This window comes from Streptopelia decaocto (assembly GCF_964273445.1).
Source record: "Streptopelia decaocto genome assembly, chromosome: 5".
NCBI lineage: Eukaryota > Metazoa > Chordata > Aves > Columbiformes > Columbidae > Streptopelia > Streptopelia decaocto.
Window position 1 is genome coordinate 72,205,887 of NC_138659.1, and position 12,715 is coordinate 72,218,601.

General features: G+C 57.1%; 1 protein-coding gene across 5 annotated transcripts in view; it reads left to right on the forward strand.

The window, feature by feature from the left end:
- Window positions 1–1,303: 1,303 nt before the first annotated feature.
- PWWP2B (PWWP domain containing 2B) overlaps window positions 1,304–12,715 on the forward strand; it is a 51,007-nt gene continuing 39,595 nt past the window's right edge. For all 5 annotated transcript variants that reach the window (XR_014184190.1, XR_014184191.1, XR_014184192.1 and 2 more), the window contains exons 1-2: window positions 1,304–1,529; window positions 6,566–8,213. Coding sequence is in view for 2 of the 5 variants with exons in the window: in XM_082054005.1 (XP_081910131.1) it covers window positions 1,384–1,529; window positions 6,566–8,195 (1,776 nt within the window). In the remaining 3 variants the exon portion in view is untranslated. The remainder of the gene's footprint in view (window positions 1,530–6,565; window positions 8,214–12,715) is intronic.

A 12,715-nucleotide genomic window follows, 5' to 3' on the forward strand; every position in this document is an offset into this window, starting at 1 on the left:
TATTAGCCCTTTTTGTCAAGTCTCTACTTGAAACCTGCATTAAGCTTAAACAGTTTGTGTTTGGGTCTGGGTCCTTTGTGGCCCATGAGGACTGAGCTTTAGTCAGTAGCACTGTTAACCTGGCGTGGTTTCGTCTGCCCTGGGACGCAGAGAGCAGCGTGATCCTTCTGTGAAACGCCAGTCAAACACACGTTACCGATGGTCACGGCGGCCAGCGGTGAGATCGAGTCCTGCGCCCGGCTCCACCGCAGGTTGCGGGGAGTGACCAGTGCCGGCGTAACTGATGTACCGCGATCCCGCTCGGCCCACGGGAAGCACCGCTGGCACGTTACGGAACCACATTGTGTAAGCCATTAGTGAATGCAAGGTTAAAAAATACCTTCCCTACTTCTTTTTTCCAAAAGTCACTTTAAGAAGGATGTGACTTTGTTTTTTCACGGCTTTGACCTTCATCTCTCTGAAGTTCCAAGGCTGCGCTGGCGGATCCCGGGGGATCTGCTGCATTTGGAGGTTTGTGGCCGCTCCTGAACATCTTTCTTGCTTCCTGGGTGACATGTCGCTGAATCACAGAATCACAGAATCGACTGGGTTGGAAAAGACCTCAGAGATCATCGAGTCCAACCCTTGGTCCAACTCCAGTCCATTGACTAGATCATGGCACTAAGTGCCATGTCCAATCTCAGTTTAAAAACCTCCAGGGACGGCGAGTCCAGCACCTCCCTGGGCAGCCATTCCAATGCCTGACCACTCTCTCTGTAAAGAATTGCTTTCTAATCTCCAGCCTCAATTTCCCCTGGCAGAGGGGAAACACTTCCAAACACATCAGGGACATCTGTCTTGCGTGTGTCTGAATTAACAGCTGATCAATGAGAGGCAGTGACTGAACAGACACCTGGACACCTTGTGTAACCTCACCTGGGTGTTCCTGCTGCGGGGGGGGGATTGCACTGGATGAGCTTCGAGGTCCCTTCCAGTCCCTGACATCCTGTGATTACCAGCCGCACCAATAACCTCCCACGCGTGTAACACTCCCAGCGCCACCGCACTTTCTCCATTGCGCGCTAAACCGCGTCCGGGTTTAAAACCCACTGCGGTGGGCGTGGCTTGGCGAAGGGGGCGTGTCCTGGCGCAATGGGCGTGTCCTGGCGAAAGGGGCGTGCCCACGGGTCTGCGCCCGGCGCGGCCGCCAGGGGGCGAGCGGGGCGGGCTCGGCGCGTCGCGTCCGGTCCCGCGGGCCCCGCCCCGGTGCCGGTGGGGCGGGGCGGGGCGGAGGAGGGGGGGCGGGGCGGCGCCGTGACGTCACTTACCGACGGCGGCGGCGGCGGGCGCGCGCTCCGTGAGGTCATCGCGCGGCGCGGCCCGGCGGGGGGCGGCGGCGGCAGCATGGCCGAGGCGGCGGCGGAGGAGTCGCCGCGGGTGGGAGCGTGGCTGCCGGTGCTGGTGGAGCAGATGGTGAACGACACGCTGGTGGTGACGCTGAGCTGCGGGGAGCGCCGTTTCACCGGCGTCCTGCTGGACTGCACCAAGAAGTACGGGGGGGGTGAACGGGAGCGCGGCGGCGGGGGGCTCGCAGGGGGCAGCGGGGACGGCCCGGGGGGCGCCGCGGCCCGGACGGGCCGCGGCGCCCCCCGGGCCGACCCCGCTGCCCCCGCTCGCCCTTTGTTCGCCCGGTGGGAACAAAGCGGCCCGGGCCGGGGGGGGAAGGGGGAGGGTCCGTCCCGCCGCTGCAGCCCCGGGGGACGTCGGGGATGTGGCCCCGTTGGTGTCCCCGCTGCCCGGCTCCGCAGAGGTCGCGGTCCCCTCTGCCACACCGATGAAGGGCATGAGAGGCCCGTTCTCCTCAAGGGCAGGGGAGCGTCGGTGCCCCGGGCGCTTCGCTTCGGAGCGGTTTAAACTTTTGAAGCGTTTTTAAACAGGTTCTGCCCTCCCAAGGACTAACAAAGCCGGGCAGCCGCGCTCTGCGCAGTCTTAGAGTTGAGCGGGGTTTGGTTTCTGGCTCAATAGGTGAATTGTCAGGTCGGAGCACGGGCAGCCTCACCGTTCTGCTTCTTCTTGGGAGACGTATGAAGCGAGACTTCTGAACTTAATTTTCGTAGTTTATTTAGTTTCACGTGGCTATCCCGGAAAATTGGAGACAGATTTTCAAGAGTATTCAGGCATCTAACTCTATTAAGAGTCTATAAACCTCGCCTGGTGTCTAGTTCCAGCCAAAACAGTGAGCGGTCGGCATCTCTTCAGTCAGTTCAGAAAACCAGCTGTTCCTATCTTTTCACATTCCAGTTCTCTTCCTCATTAGTGACAGCGTACACTTTTTTGACCCTTTTTTTTCCCCCCCAGCCTTTCTCCATGATTTTTTTCTTTCCCCTCCCCAGTGAATCATAGAAATGACCAGACGGGTGTTTCCTCCCAGGCTTTAAGGTGCTTCTGGAGCGCATTGGTGCCCTGGCTCTGCTGCAGGTGACACTGGTCTCTGCTGGGGAGGGAGGTTGTCACCAGGGTTGGGTGCCCCTCCCACTGCCATCCCGTCGACTGAGAGATCTGTGCCTGGGGATGCTGAGGCAGCGTCCTCCTCTCTGGCTTCCAGTGCAGCGGGGAGGGCAGAAAGAAGGGGTTTGCTGGTGCGATTTAGCTGGTGAGTAGGACAGATGCCCCTGTCTCCTCCCGTCTGCCCCAGCGATTATTGACTCTGGTGGTCAGACTTTCTTGTGGCCGAAAACAAGCCTTGGGATGGGCTCGGCTTTCCGCTGAGGTTACGCAGGGTGGCATTGCTGCTCCCTCTCGTTGCCTTAGAAGAGGCTCAGGTCTGTGAGCAGGACAGGTCCGTAGCCCGTTGGTGGGGTGGCAGCGCTGCTTTGGGTGGGGAAACGCAAAGACAAGCAGTTTGGCTTCCGTGTGCCGCCTGGCAGTGCGCGGCAGGCCTGGCTGCGGGGAGCACGCCGCTGCAGGAGCCTGCGGGGACCGGCTGGGCTCCCGGGGGACCCACTGGGCTCCCGTGAGTCCCCGCAGTGCGGGGGCCGGGGGGCTCCTCCAACAGGTGCTGCGCAGAGCCACTGCTGGGGCCACATCCCCTCCGTGGGGGCCCCGGCGCGGGCTGGCCCACAGTGACCACGGGGAGCCTGTGACGTGGTGACCGACTCATGGCCGGTCAAGAGGAAGGAAGTGTCACATGTGAGGGGAGCACCTGGCTCCTGGACCTTGGTGGCTTCAGGGGGCGTGGGGAGCAGGCTGGAAGCGCCCCCTCCACTGCAGCCACCCCGAATGTGGGATGTGGAGGGAAGAGGGGATTTTCCCACCACGTTGACAGGAGCTGTTCTGCTGGTGGTTGGAAGGTGAAGGCCGAGATGTGTCCCAAAGGCAGTAGGAATTTGTCAGCTTGGTGCTGAACTTTGAAGGCCTCAAACCAGGGACACGGCAGATGTTCTCCCTGCTCCTCCCCGCTGCCCTGCCACTGCAGCGGCGATGGAACGGTGCTCACCGTGCGCCCTGTCTGTGCCACCCTGCTGGAGCAGGGGACACGCGGGGTGGTGGGAGGGGACTGGCGGGAGGGGAGCAGCTACAGGAGGTGCTTGTGTCTGCACAAAAGGAGGGGGAACCCTAAAAGGGAGGGAAAGCCTGTATGGGGCTCTTCAGCTTTCTTTTGTGTGTTAAACTGGTTTTAGTGTTACATACAGCACAATTCTGTTTTGCTTTTCCAAAGCTGTAGCAGGTCCTGTGGGAAGCTGGGCAGGAGGCAGGCCAGGGATCCCTTTGTCAACCTGCCACGCTTGGACCTCTGTTACCTGAGGCACCAAGAAGCAGCTGCAGGTTTGGACCCAGACCCACCTGCCTGGGTGTGCAGGGGCTCGGCTGCAGGCAGGAGCGGCTGGGGGCAGGTGCTTGCCGGCCCCCCGCCGGCCCCCCGCCGGCCCCCCGCCGGCCCCCCGCCTGCGGGAGCCGGGGCCGTGGTCAGACATGCCCCTGGCTTTCCCAGCGGCTGTGGAAGGCCCGAAGGACGGGTTCTGGGTGCCTGCAGCCGTCCCGCTCTGCCCGAGCACCGCTGCGGGGTGTCCAGTGACTGGCCGTCACTTGCTTTTACTGAATTCACTCTCTGGGCAGTAAGCTACACAGCATCCATGCTGATGAGGGGATTTAAATGCATTTTGACTGCAGTTACAGTGTTTTTGATAATAAGACTTGGCAATTTTGTTGCAGCTGAATTTATAATTAGTTGGTTTTTAATTATGCGTGAGCAGAAACCAGAGGACGGTGTCTTCTGTTCCAAGCAGAGCTTGGATAGAGGTAGCTTGGTCCACTTGGCTACATCTGCCCCAGAAAGAGGGATTACGAACAGGGTGAAATTTTATTCTGCAGTATTTCCTGATGCTTGTAATACCTGCGTATGTGCTCGTGCCCCAGCCCGGGAGCTCAGGCACCTTCATCTTAGTTGAATGGGTTTAAATATGCAGAGTCAGTCCTGACAGTAAGTGCATAGAAGAAATAGATTAACTACATCCAGATTTGTGCAAAAAAGCCTGGGGGATGTGGGGAGGGCTGGTGAAATTGATCTCCGTCCTTATGGCAGAAGTGAGCTGCTCCTGGGGGGTGCGGTGTGTCCGGTACGTTCCTCCTGCTGCAGAGGGTGGGAAGACCGGAGCCAAATCCTCTTAGGAGGAGCAGCAGGCTGGGAGGGCGCGCACAGGGTGGTTTTGCAGCACGTCTGAACGCTGCTGGGTACGTGGCTTAGCGGCCCCTGTGACAGGGAGCCCGTCAGGAGCTGCCCGCGCGGCGCAGGCGTGTGCCCCGTGTCCCCGGGGATGCTCCCGGCGACCCCGCGGTTGGGTGACCCCGGCCCACGTCTCGCTGCGCACAATAACCACAATTCATAGCCAGAGCTTTGGAAATGATAGCACTTTGAGTTGCTCTATGAATGATGCTGACATCTTTGGCTGTACAAACTGTGCTGGCTTTGGTTGTCATTTGAAAGACACCTACATCCTCAGTTGTCTGTTTAAAATAAAAAAACAGCTCTTGGAACAAAAACATTTTGTTCCAAATTGTGTGGTTTCAGCAGCTTAATCCTCTTGACTCACTAACATTTGAACCTGGAGCTTCCCAGTTAAACTAAAGTGCCATCTGAACACCAAGTTCTTGCCCTCTTACTCTGTATAATGGGAAAGGACTTTTCAGAGCCCAGGTAGCTCAGTGGTTCTTTTGATTTCAGAGGAGGGCAGGGACTTGGTACCAGAATCAGCTGAATTCCTGCTTGCTTAGTTTTTGCAGGCTTTCCTTCTAAACTTGGTGGGAGCCCACATGGAAATCTGGTAAGGGGGATGCAGTCTGTGGTTGTGTGAGACGAGGGGATGAAGCCAGTGGGTCAGAGCAGTGTTAAATGACATCTGTGTTCCCCGTTCTGTGAGCTGCTCAGAAAGCTCCGTTCTTTCCTCTGTCTGGTCTGGGGCGGTTCCTGAGCCCTGCACGGGGGCTGCCCGGGTCCTGCTCCACAGCTCCGCCAGCAGACTCCTCCCTGGCTCCAGCCCCCCAGGCCTGCAGAGAGAACCGGGCTGCTGGGAGGGCAACGGGCAACGCGGCATCCGAAACTAAAACTGGAGTTTGGTCTGTACCGCTCTGCATCTCTTTGTGGATTCTTCATGGCTCACACATACAGCATTTTGTTGTTATTACAAACGCTGAGGCTTCACTGCTGGTGCACTCTCCACAGAGCTGTCTCTGGAGAGTGAAGACAGTGAGCATTGCGCGTTCTGAGTCAGTGTTTCAGGGCAAATATTTGTCCAAGTGCTGTGTTAGCATCATATTTCTATGTCAGGCCAAGGGCATAAATTCTGGTGCAGAGACCCGGAGACATGAATTGCAGTTGTGAGTTCCAGTGTTACAGCGGGTCTGCTTTTGCCAGCATCTCTGCAAGATGCTGTATCCAGACTTTGGTTGCCTGAGACCTGGCACTGAGCAGTAGTACATCGTCATTGTGATCTTGCTCTTCCCAAGTAGTGGTGTATTCCTTGTTTTAACAGTCAGGCAGGGAGAGCCGAGGGGAGCAGAGCTGTGTAGGGGTGAGCCTGCGCTCAAATGCAGGGTTACCCCCCGCTGGGGCTGTTGGGGTGCAGCGGAGCAGTCGGCCGGGTGAGGACGGGACAGTGCGAGGAGGGCTGGTTCTGCAGCTCCGCGGGGCTCGTGGGGTCCGTGTCGCAGCCCTCCCGCCTTTGCCAGCCTGTCGATAAAATAAAGTGCTTTGCGCGATAAAACTTAAAAGTTCTTAGAACAAAACTTTGCGCACAGAGCTCATGGGAATAGAGGTTTTGATCTCTGTGCCTTTTCTGGCAGAATAGTAGGACACTTTTCATCAATTTTGAAATGCTGCCTTGCCTTAGAAGTGAAAATGTTGTGTTCTTAGTATGTGGCAATTGTGGAAGCGGGGAGCGGGGGGGTGTTTGGTTTGTTTTTTTGGTGGTGTGTTTAGGGTTTTCTTTGTTTTAAGGAAACTAGCATGTTTGTTGCACAGTGTCTTGCCAGAGAGGCACCTTTCAAACCTCCTGACGTTCTCCTCCCTGTCCTTCTCGCCCCGTTTCAGATCCGGGTTGTTCTGCCTCCCGCCCTCCCTCCCCAGGCACGAGGACCCTCCTGCCCAGGTCTGCGCCAACGGAGCTGCCGCTGCTGGAGATGCCGCCGTGGGCGAGACGGAGCCGCGCGGTGACCAGCCTGCCAAGGGACACGGCGACGAGCCCGTGCCGCCCCTGCTGCCCGCGCCCCCGCCCGGCAGCCTGCCCCCGTACCCCCCGTACTTCGAGGGCGCTCCCTTCCCGCAGCCGCTCTGGCTCCGGCACACCTACCACCAGTGGGTCCCGCAGCCGCCGCCACGGACTATAAAGAGGACGAGGAGGCGTCTGGCGCGGAACAGGGACCCGGGCAGGCTCATCATGAGCACCATCAGGCTGCGGCCGCGGCAGGTGCTCTGCGAGAAGTGTAAGAACACGCTGAACCCCGAGGACGCCGGCGCCGCGCGGCAGAACGCTAAAACCAGGAGGAAGCTGAGCATCCAGGACAAGGAGCAGAAAAAGCACAGCGACGCTGACTACGCAGAGAAGAGGAACAAAAGAGAAAAGAGAGAGGATGACAGATTTACTGGGGAACTAGTGCATCGAACGCCAGTTATAAAAATATCCTACAGTACTCCGCAAGGGAAAGGCGAAGTGGTAAAAATCCCTTCCCGGGTGCACGGCTCGGTCAAACCGTTCTGTGCGGAGCGAGCGCTGCAGGACGGAGGGGAGGACCAAGAGGAGGCCGCGGACTCGGAGCGCTGCCGGGAGCCCCGGTGTCCGCTGGACAAGTCCGCGGGCAGCCAGCTCGCCGCCATTCCGAAACTGAAGCTCACGCGGCCCCTGCATTCCAGCGCGGACGTCCCGCCCCCAAAGATACGGCTGAAGCCCCATCGCATAAATGATGGTCAGAGTGTTTCAATTTATAAGGCAGAACTTATCGATGAGATAAACGTCCTTCAGAACAGCCGGGAGCCCAATCCCGGCACGTTTTACAATGATGAATCCACAGACAGAAGTTTAGCTGAGATATCTTCAGGGAGTTCAGGTGAAGATGAGGACTTTAAACGGTTTCCGCAGGCTAAAGATGGACATGATAACTTGGCTTTCCTTATGAATTATCGAAAAAGAAAAGCAGATTCTTCTAGTTTATCGGTGTGTAGTAATGACAGTCTAGACGAATCCAAGTCTTCTAGTTCAGAAGTAACATCACCAGAAATATGTGACTTTTTGCCTGGTGATGATGCGTCCGTCTCTTCATCTTCAAAAGATGAGCGTAAAATCGTGCCCCCACTAACAGTTAGACTGCATACCCAAAGTGTGTCTAAATGTGTCACGGAAGATGGAAGAACTGTTTCGGTGGGGGACATAGTTTGGGGTAAAATTCATGGTTTTCCATGGTGGCCAGCACGTGTTCTTGACATCAACCTTAGCCAGAAGGAGAACGGGGAACCTTCGTGGCGAGAAGCTAAAGTGTCGTGGTTTGGCTCTCCAACGACTTCATTCTTATCTGTTTCAAAACTTGCTCCTTTCTCTGAATTTTTCAAACTGAGGTTTAATCGCAAGAAGAAAGGGATGTATCGGAAAGCAATCACAGAAGCTGCAAAGGCAGTAGAGCATCTGACTCCAGAAATAAGAGATCTCTTAACGCAGTTTGAGACATAACTTTGCCTCCAGTATCAGGTGAGTGCTTGCTGGACTAATGCTTCCCGTGAGAAAACTCCTTGTGTTTTTTAAGCTACAATCCACTGCTTGTTTGCATTTGTTTTTCCATAAAAGCGAAGTCGCTGGCTGGTGGTGGTGGTAGTTTCAGAGGTGGTAAGAACCTTTATTTCCAGACCATGGGGGGCACCATGGGAACGGAGCCCCTGCTCCCAGGGGCAGTGCAAAGCAGTTGACATCGTGAGGAAACAAGCCCCGCTTGTTCCAAGAGCTAATAAAATGGTAGTTGCGTATTTGCGCCGTTTACAGCGAGGATGTGGCAAGTGTTGAGGGCGCTTCGCTTGCGTCACAGCTGATCTGTGTGACTGGAGAGCTAATGGCTCCTAGACTTTGAGTTTCTTTGAGATATCTTTTGTTTCAGAGAACTAAAACTCTTCTTGGAACTGAGGTGGTTCTATCTAGGTGCCGATGGCCAGCAGTTACCCATGGCAGCGCAGGGCCTTGGAGGCCCTTTGCTCCCCTGCGGTTCCTCTGACCGCTCTGCTACTGATTTCTTAGAAAGTCACTTTCAAAACGATTGTATGAAAAACTGACTTTAAGTGGGGACCAGTATTGCAACGTTTCTCACAGTGCTCGGGGCTTGGCTCCTGTCCGAGGTGTCACTGTGATGCTGGGGAATGGCCTGGATCATCAAGTGAAATGATTTTGGGTTTCACCTGCAACCCCTTTGTTGGAAGACAGGTGGGAACATAAACGTGGGAGCTGGTTCTTTGTAACTCCTCCACATTTTGCTTTTACTGGTTGCAAACAACTTTGCCCAGGATGAAAGTTTAGTACCCAAAAATACAGGATGTGGTGTGACTGGGAATAGCAATTCCACCTGCAATTTCAGCAGCAATTTCCCACTGCAGTGCCCTCAGCTGAGTCCGTGGCGAAACCCAGCCGCTGGAATAAGCTGTGGAATCAGTTCTCAACCTTCCAGGCAGTGTTCCTGCTGCAGACTGGCTGTTCCTCTCCGTCTGAGCCGTTCTGCGTGGGCCTGCGGTGCTGGTGCCCGTGTGATGCTGAGGGGAAAAGGCCGTTTTGCTCTCTGTGCCCTGTGTCACGGGACTTGCCCGGTGGCTGCAGTGTGCCAAAGGGCTCGCTCTGTGGGCGGCTCCATCTCAGCAAGCCTGGCTGGGGTCAGTGATGGAGTGTGGCATGTTTGCCCTGGGTGCCCGGGTGTCTGCACGACCGGACACTTGTTCAAGTAGAAATGTGTAACTGCAGCAGCAGCATTTAAGCCTCATCCTTGATCTCACCCCTTCAAATGCTACTTAACTCTGGCTAAAGACTTTAGTATGTCAAGAGCATTTGGATTGGACCCAAATTTCTGTGAGCTAGATCTGAGTATAAATAACCCTGGTGCCCGGAATATGCTGTCCTGCGCGGCGGAGGAGCCGTGGTCGCCATCCATCGCTCCCGTACCGAGTGTGCTCTATTTAGAGGAGCGGCAGAGCTTCCTCCTCCTCGTGCGCGGTGTTGCGTGCGCAGCCCGGGCGGCTGTCGCGCAGGCTGTCACAGGCCTGCTGTGTCTGAGCTGCAGGTGCAGAGGGGATGGAGCGGGCCTGGAAACTGCGGGAAAGGAGAAACTGTTGAGAATGAGAAGAAAATGATGGGACAGCCTGGATTAGGTCAGACCCTTCCTTCCCTCTGTTCTCCCTGGCCAGACCTCTGCGTGTGTGTATGGGTGTACAGATACAGTGACGTGTATCGCCATTCCCTTGGCCTTCAGCTGGCTGTCCCAGGGTGATTCTCTGCCTTACGTGTTTAAGGTGAGCTGCCAGCCCCGCCCGCCTCACTGGACGTGATAGAATAGCTGGATAAACAACTGCACTTGCCCAGAACTTCCCATGCTCCATGTGTCGCGTTTACTGAGATTCCCTAGCAGACCAGCATGTCTAGTGTTCTGGTACATCCTTTATAAAACAATTCATTATTTCAGAGACTTGCCCTGTATCTAATTCTCTCGGGAGGAATTAATTTTATTGCTTTCATTGAATTCTCCTAAGGTGGAGCTGAAACGTTCTGAGCGGTTGCTCATGGACTGTCCTTTCCTGAAGGTGCAACTGAAGCTTTCACTCATGTTTGTGATTCCCGAGTCCTAGGGCCACAGTGGCACTTGAGCTACAGTTAAATATCTGAACGCGTTGAGGCCTTTTCGAGGCAGAACAACCTGTTAAAGCAGTTTCTAGGAGCAGGCATCTGATGGTAGCGCTGCCACTGTGAAATCCCGGTGCGGTGACTTCGTGGGGAGCCGCACAAGGACTCGTTGTCACCCGCAGACCCAGAGCAGAGCCCAGGAGGTGCCTGCAGCGGCAGCGCTTGGCCGTGCTGGTCCTGGGCACGGCAGCAGGATGTGGCCGTTGGCCCTTTCTGGCTCCTGGCAAGTGACACTGTTCTGCAAAGCATGGAGGGGAGTTACTGGAAAAAAGGTGCAAACAATTCGGGTAATTTGTGATTGTACATAAAACTGGAAGCAATTGCATTTAAAAAACCAGCTTGGTTTGGGTTGGAAAAGCTACCATGAGCATTTTATGGTTTTATTATTCTGTCCTTATATATATATATATATATATATATATATGTGGGGGTTTTTTTAGCAAAGAAAATACTTTATTAAAGCCCCGTCATTAACTGCCTGGTAAAAGGAGGTTTCTGGGAAAACAACAGGCAGACTAGAAGTACCATTTGTAAGACACTTGGTTTAGAGGAGCGTCAGGAGAACGGTGCCCACTGAGTGTCCCCTTCCGCCGCTTTGCGGCTGTGTCCCAGCGGAGCCTGCGCACGCCGCCGTGCCGCGCAGCGCGCCGCGACGCCCGCCTGCTGGTACAGCACCGGACGCTGTCTCACCTTCGCTCGCGGTGCTGTTGTGACTGTTGCTGGCAGCAGGAGCTGTGACCAGCCCTGGCCCCACGCTGGGGTTTTGGGGGTTTGCTGCCCCTCGTCCTGCAGCGTCCCGTGCCCGGGTACTGCGGTGAGGCCGTGCTGCGGGCCCGGACGGACGCTCATCGTCCGTCACCCTCCGTGGCCGCAGGTCCCCTGCCTGCAGGCGGCTCCGGGGTCAGCAGCGTGTCCCAGCGCCGGCTGCCCGCGGCGCCACTGGTGTCGGGGCAGGGCCAGGAGCCATGTGCAGGGCCTGTCCCACCGTGTCCCAGCGCCGGCTGCCCGCGGCGCCACCGGTGTCGGGGCAGGGCCAGGAGCCGTGTGCGGGGCCTGTCCCCACCAGCGTGTCCCAGCGCCGGCTGCCCGCGGTGCCACCGGTGTCGGGGCAGGGCCAGGAGCTGTGTGCGGGGCCTGTCCCCACCAGCGTGTCCCAGTGCCGGCTGCCCGCGGTGCCACCGGTGTCGGGGCAGGGCCAGGAGCCGTGTGCGGGGCCTGTCCCCACCAGCGTGTCCCAGTGCCGGCTGCCCGTGGTGCCACCGGTGTCGGGGCAGGGCCAGAAGCCGTGTGCAGGACCTGTCCCCACCAGCGTGTCCCAGCACCAGCTGCCCGCGGCGCCACCGGTGTCGGGGCAGGGCCAGAAGCCACGCGCGGGGCCTGTCCCAGCGTGTCCCAGCGCCGGCTGCCCGCGGCGCCACCGGTGTCGGGGCAGGGCCAGGAGCCGTGCGCGGGGCCTGTCCCCAGCGCTGGTCCTGCTGTTCCACACTCCCACCCCGTCTCTTGTTCTCGGGAACAAGAACATCTCTGGTGCTTTTGCATTTTGCTTTGTGTTCACTTCCATGATCGTGTCATATTTAAACTTGAAGCTGCATGAACTTAAAATTCCTGGAGCCAAGCAGCTGCTCTTCCCTCGTCCTTTGCAGTGAGGGGCACCCCAGCTCGTTTCTGGTTTTGTGGCAGGGTTTTTGGCATGCCCGGGCATTGCGTGTGGCTGCTGGAGGCGCGATGGAAGGGCGAGCGATACGGCGTGCTGAGTGTGCTGCTGGTCCGGAGGGGACCCTGCACAGGGCAGGGACAGACCCTTCGGGCTGGTGTCACACACGGCTGGTTGGGGACAAGCAGGACAGGGCCGCAGCTGCAGCGCTGGAGGGAAGGAGACCAGTGCTCGCCAGGCTGCCTGTCCCTGCTGCAGGAACACGGCGCGTGGTGGGATGGGGGATTTCAGCGGCCCCGCTGCGTGCTGCGCGTCGTGTGCGGGGCCGGGCCCTGGGCAGGCTGGCGAGCCCCGCGCTGCCGCAGGACGGGGCTGTTCTGCTCTCTGACCCCGCTGGATGGCTCCTCGTGGCACGTCGCCCTCCCTGCCCACAGCCCTTTCATGCGCTGAAACTTCCTATGAAAGCTGCTCGTACATTTTCATACACATCTCTGTGTGAAACAAGTTTACAGTATGTATATTCATTTGCTTTTTCAGTCTGGAAAATCCTTTCGTCTTCTCTCTCTTTATCCCCTCTACCCCCAAGCCGTGGCTGCAGAGCATTAAACTTGAAAATGCTGGCTTTTGAAGGTTTAATTTTACTGCTGTTAGCTTAATAGGCCCTCAG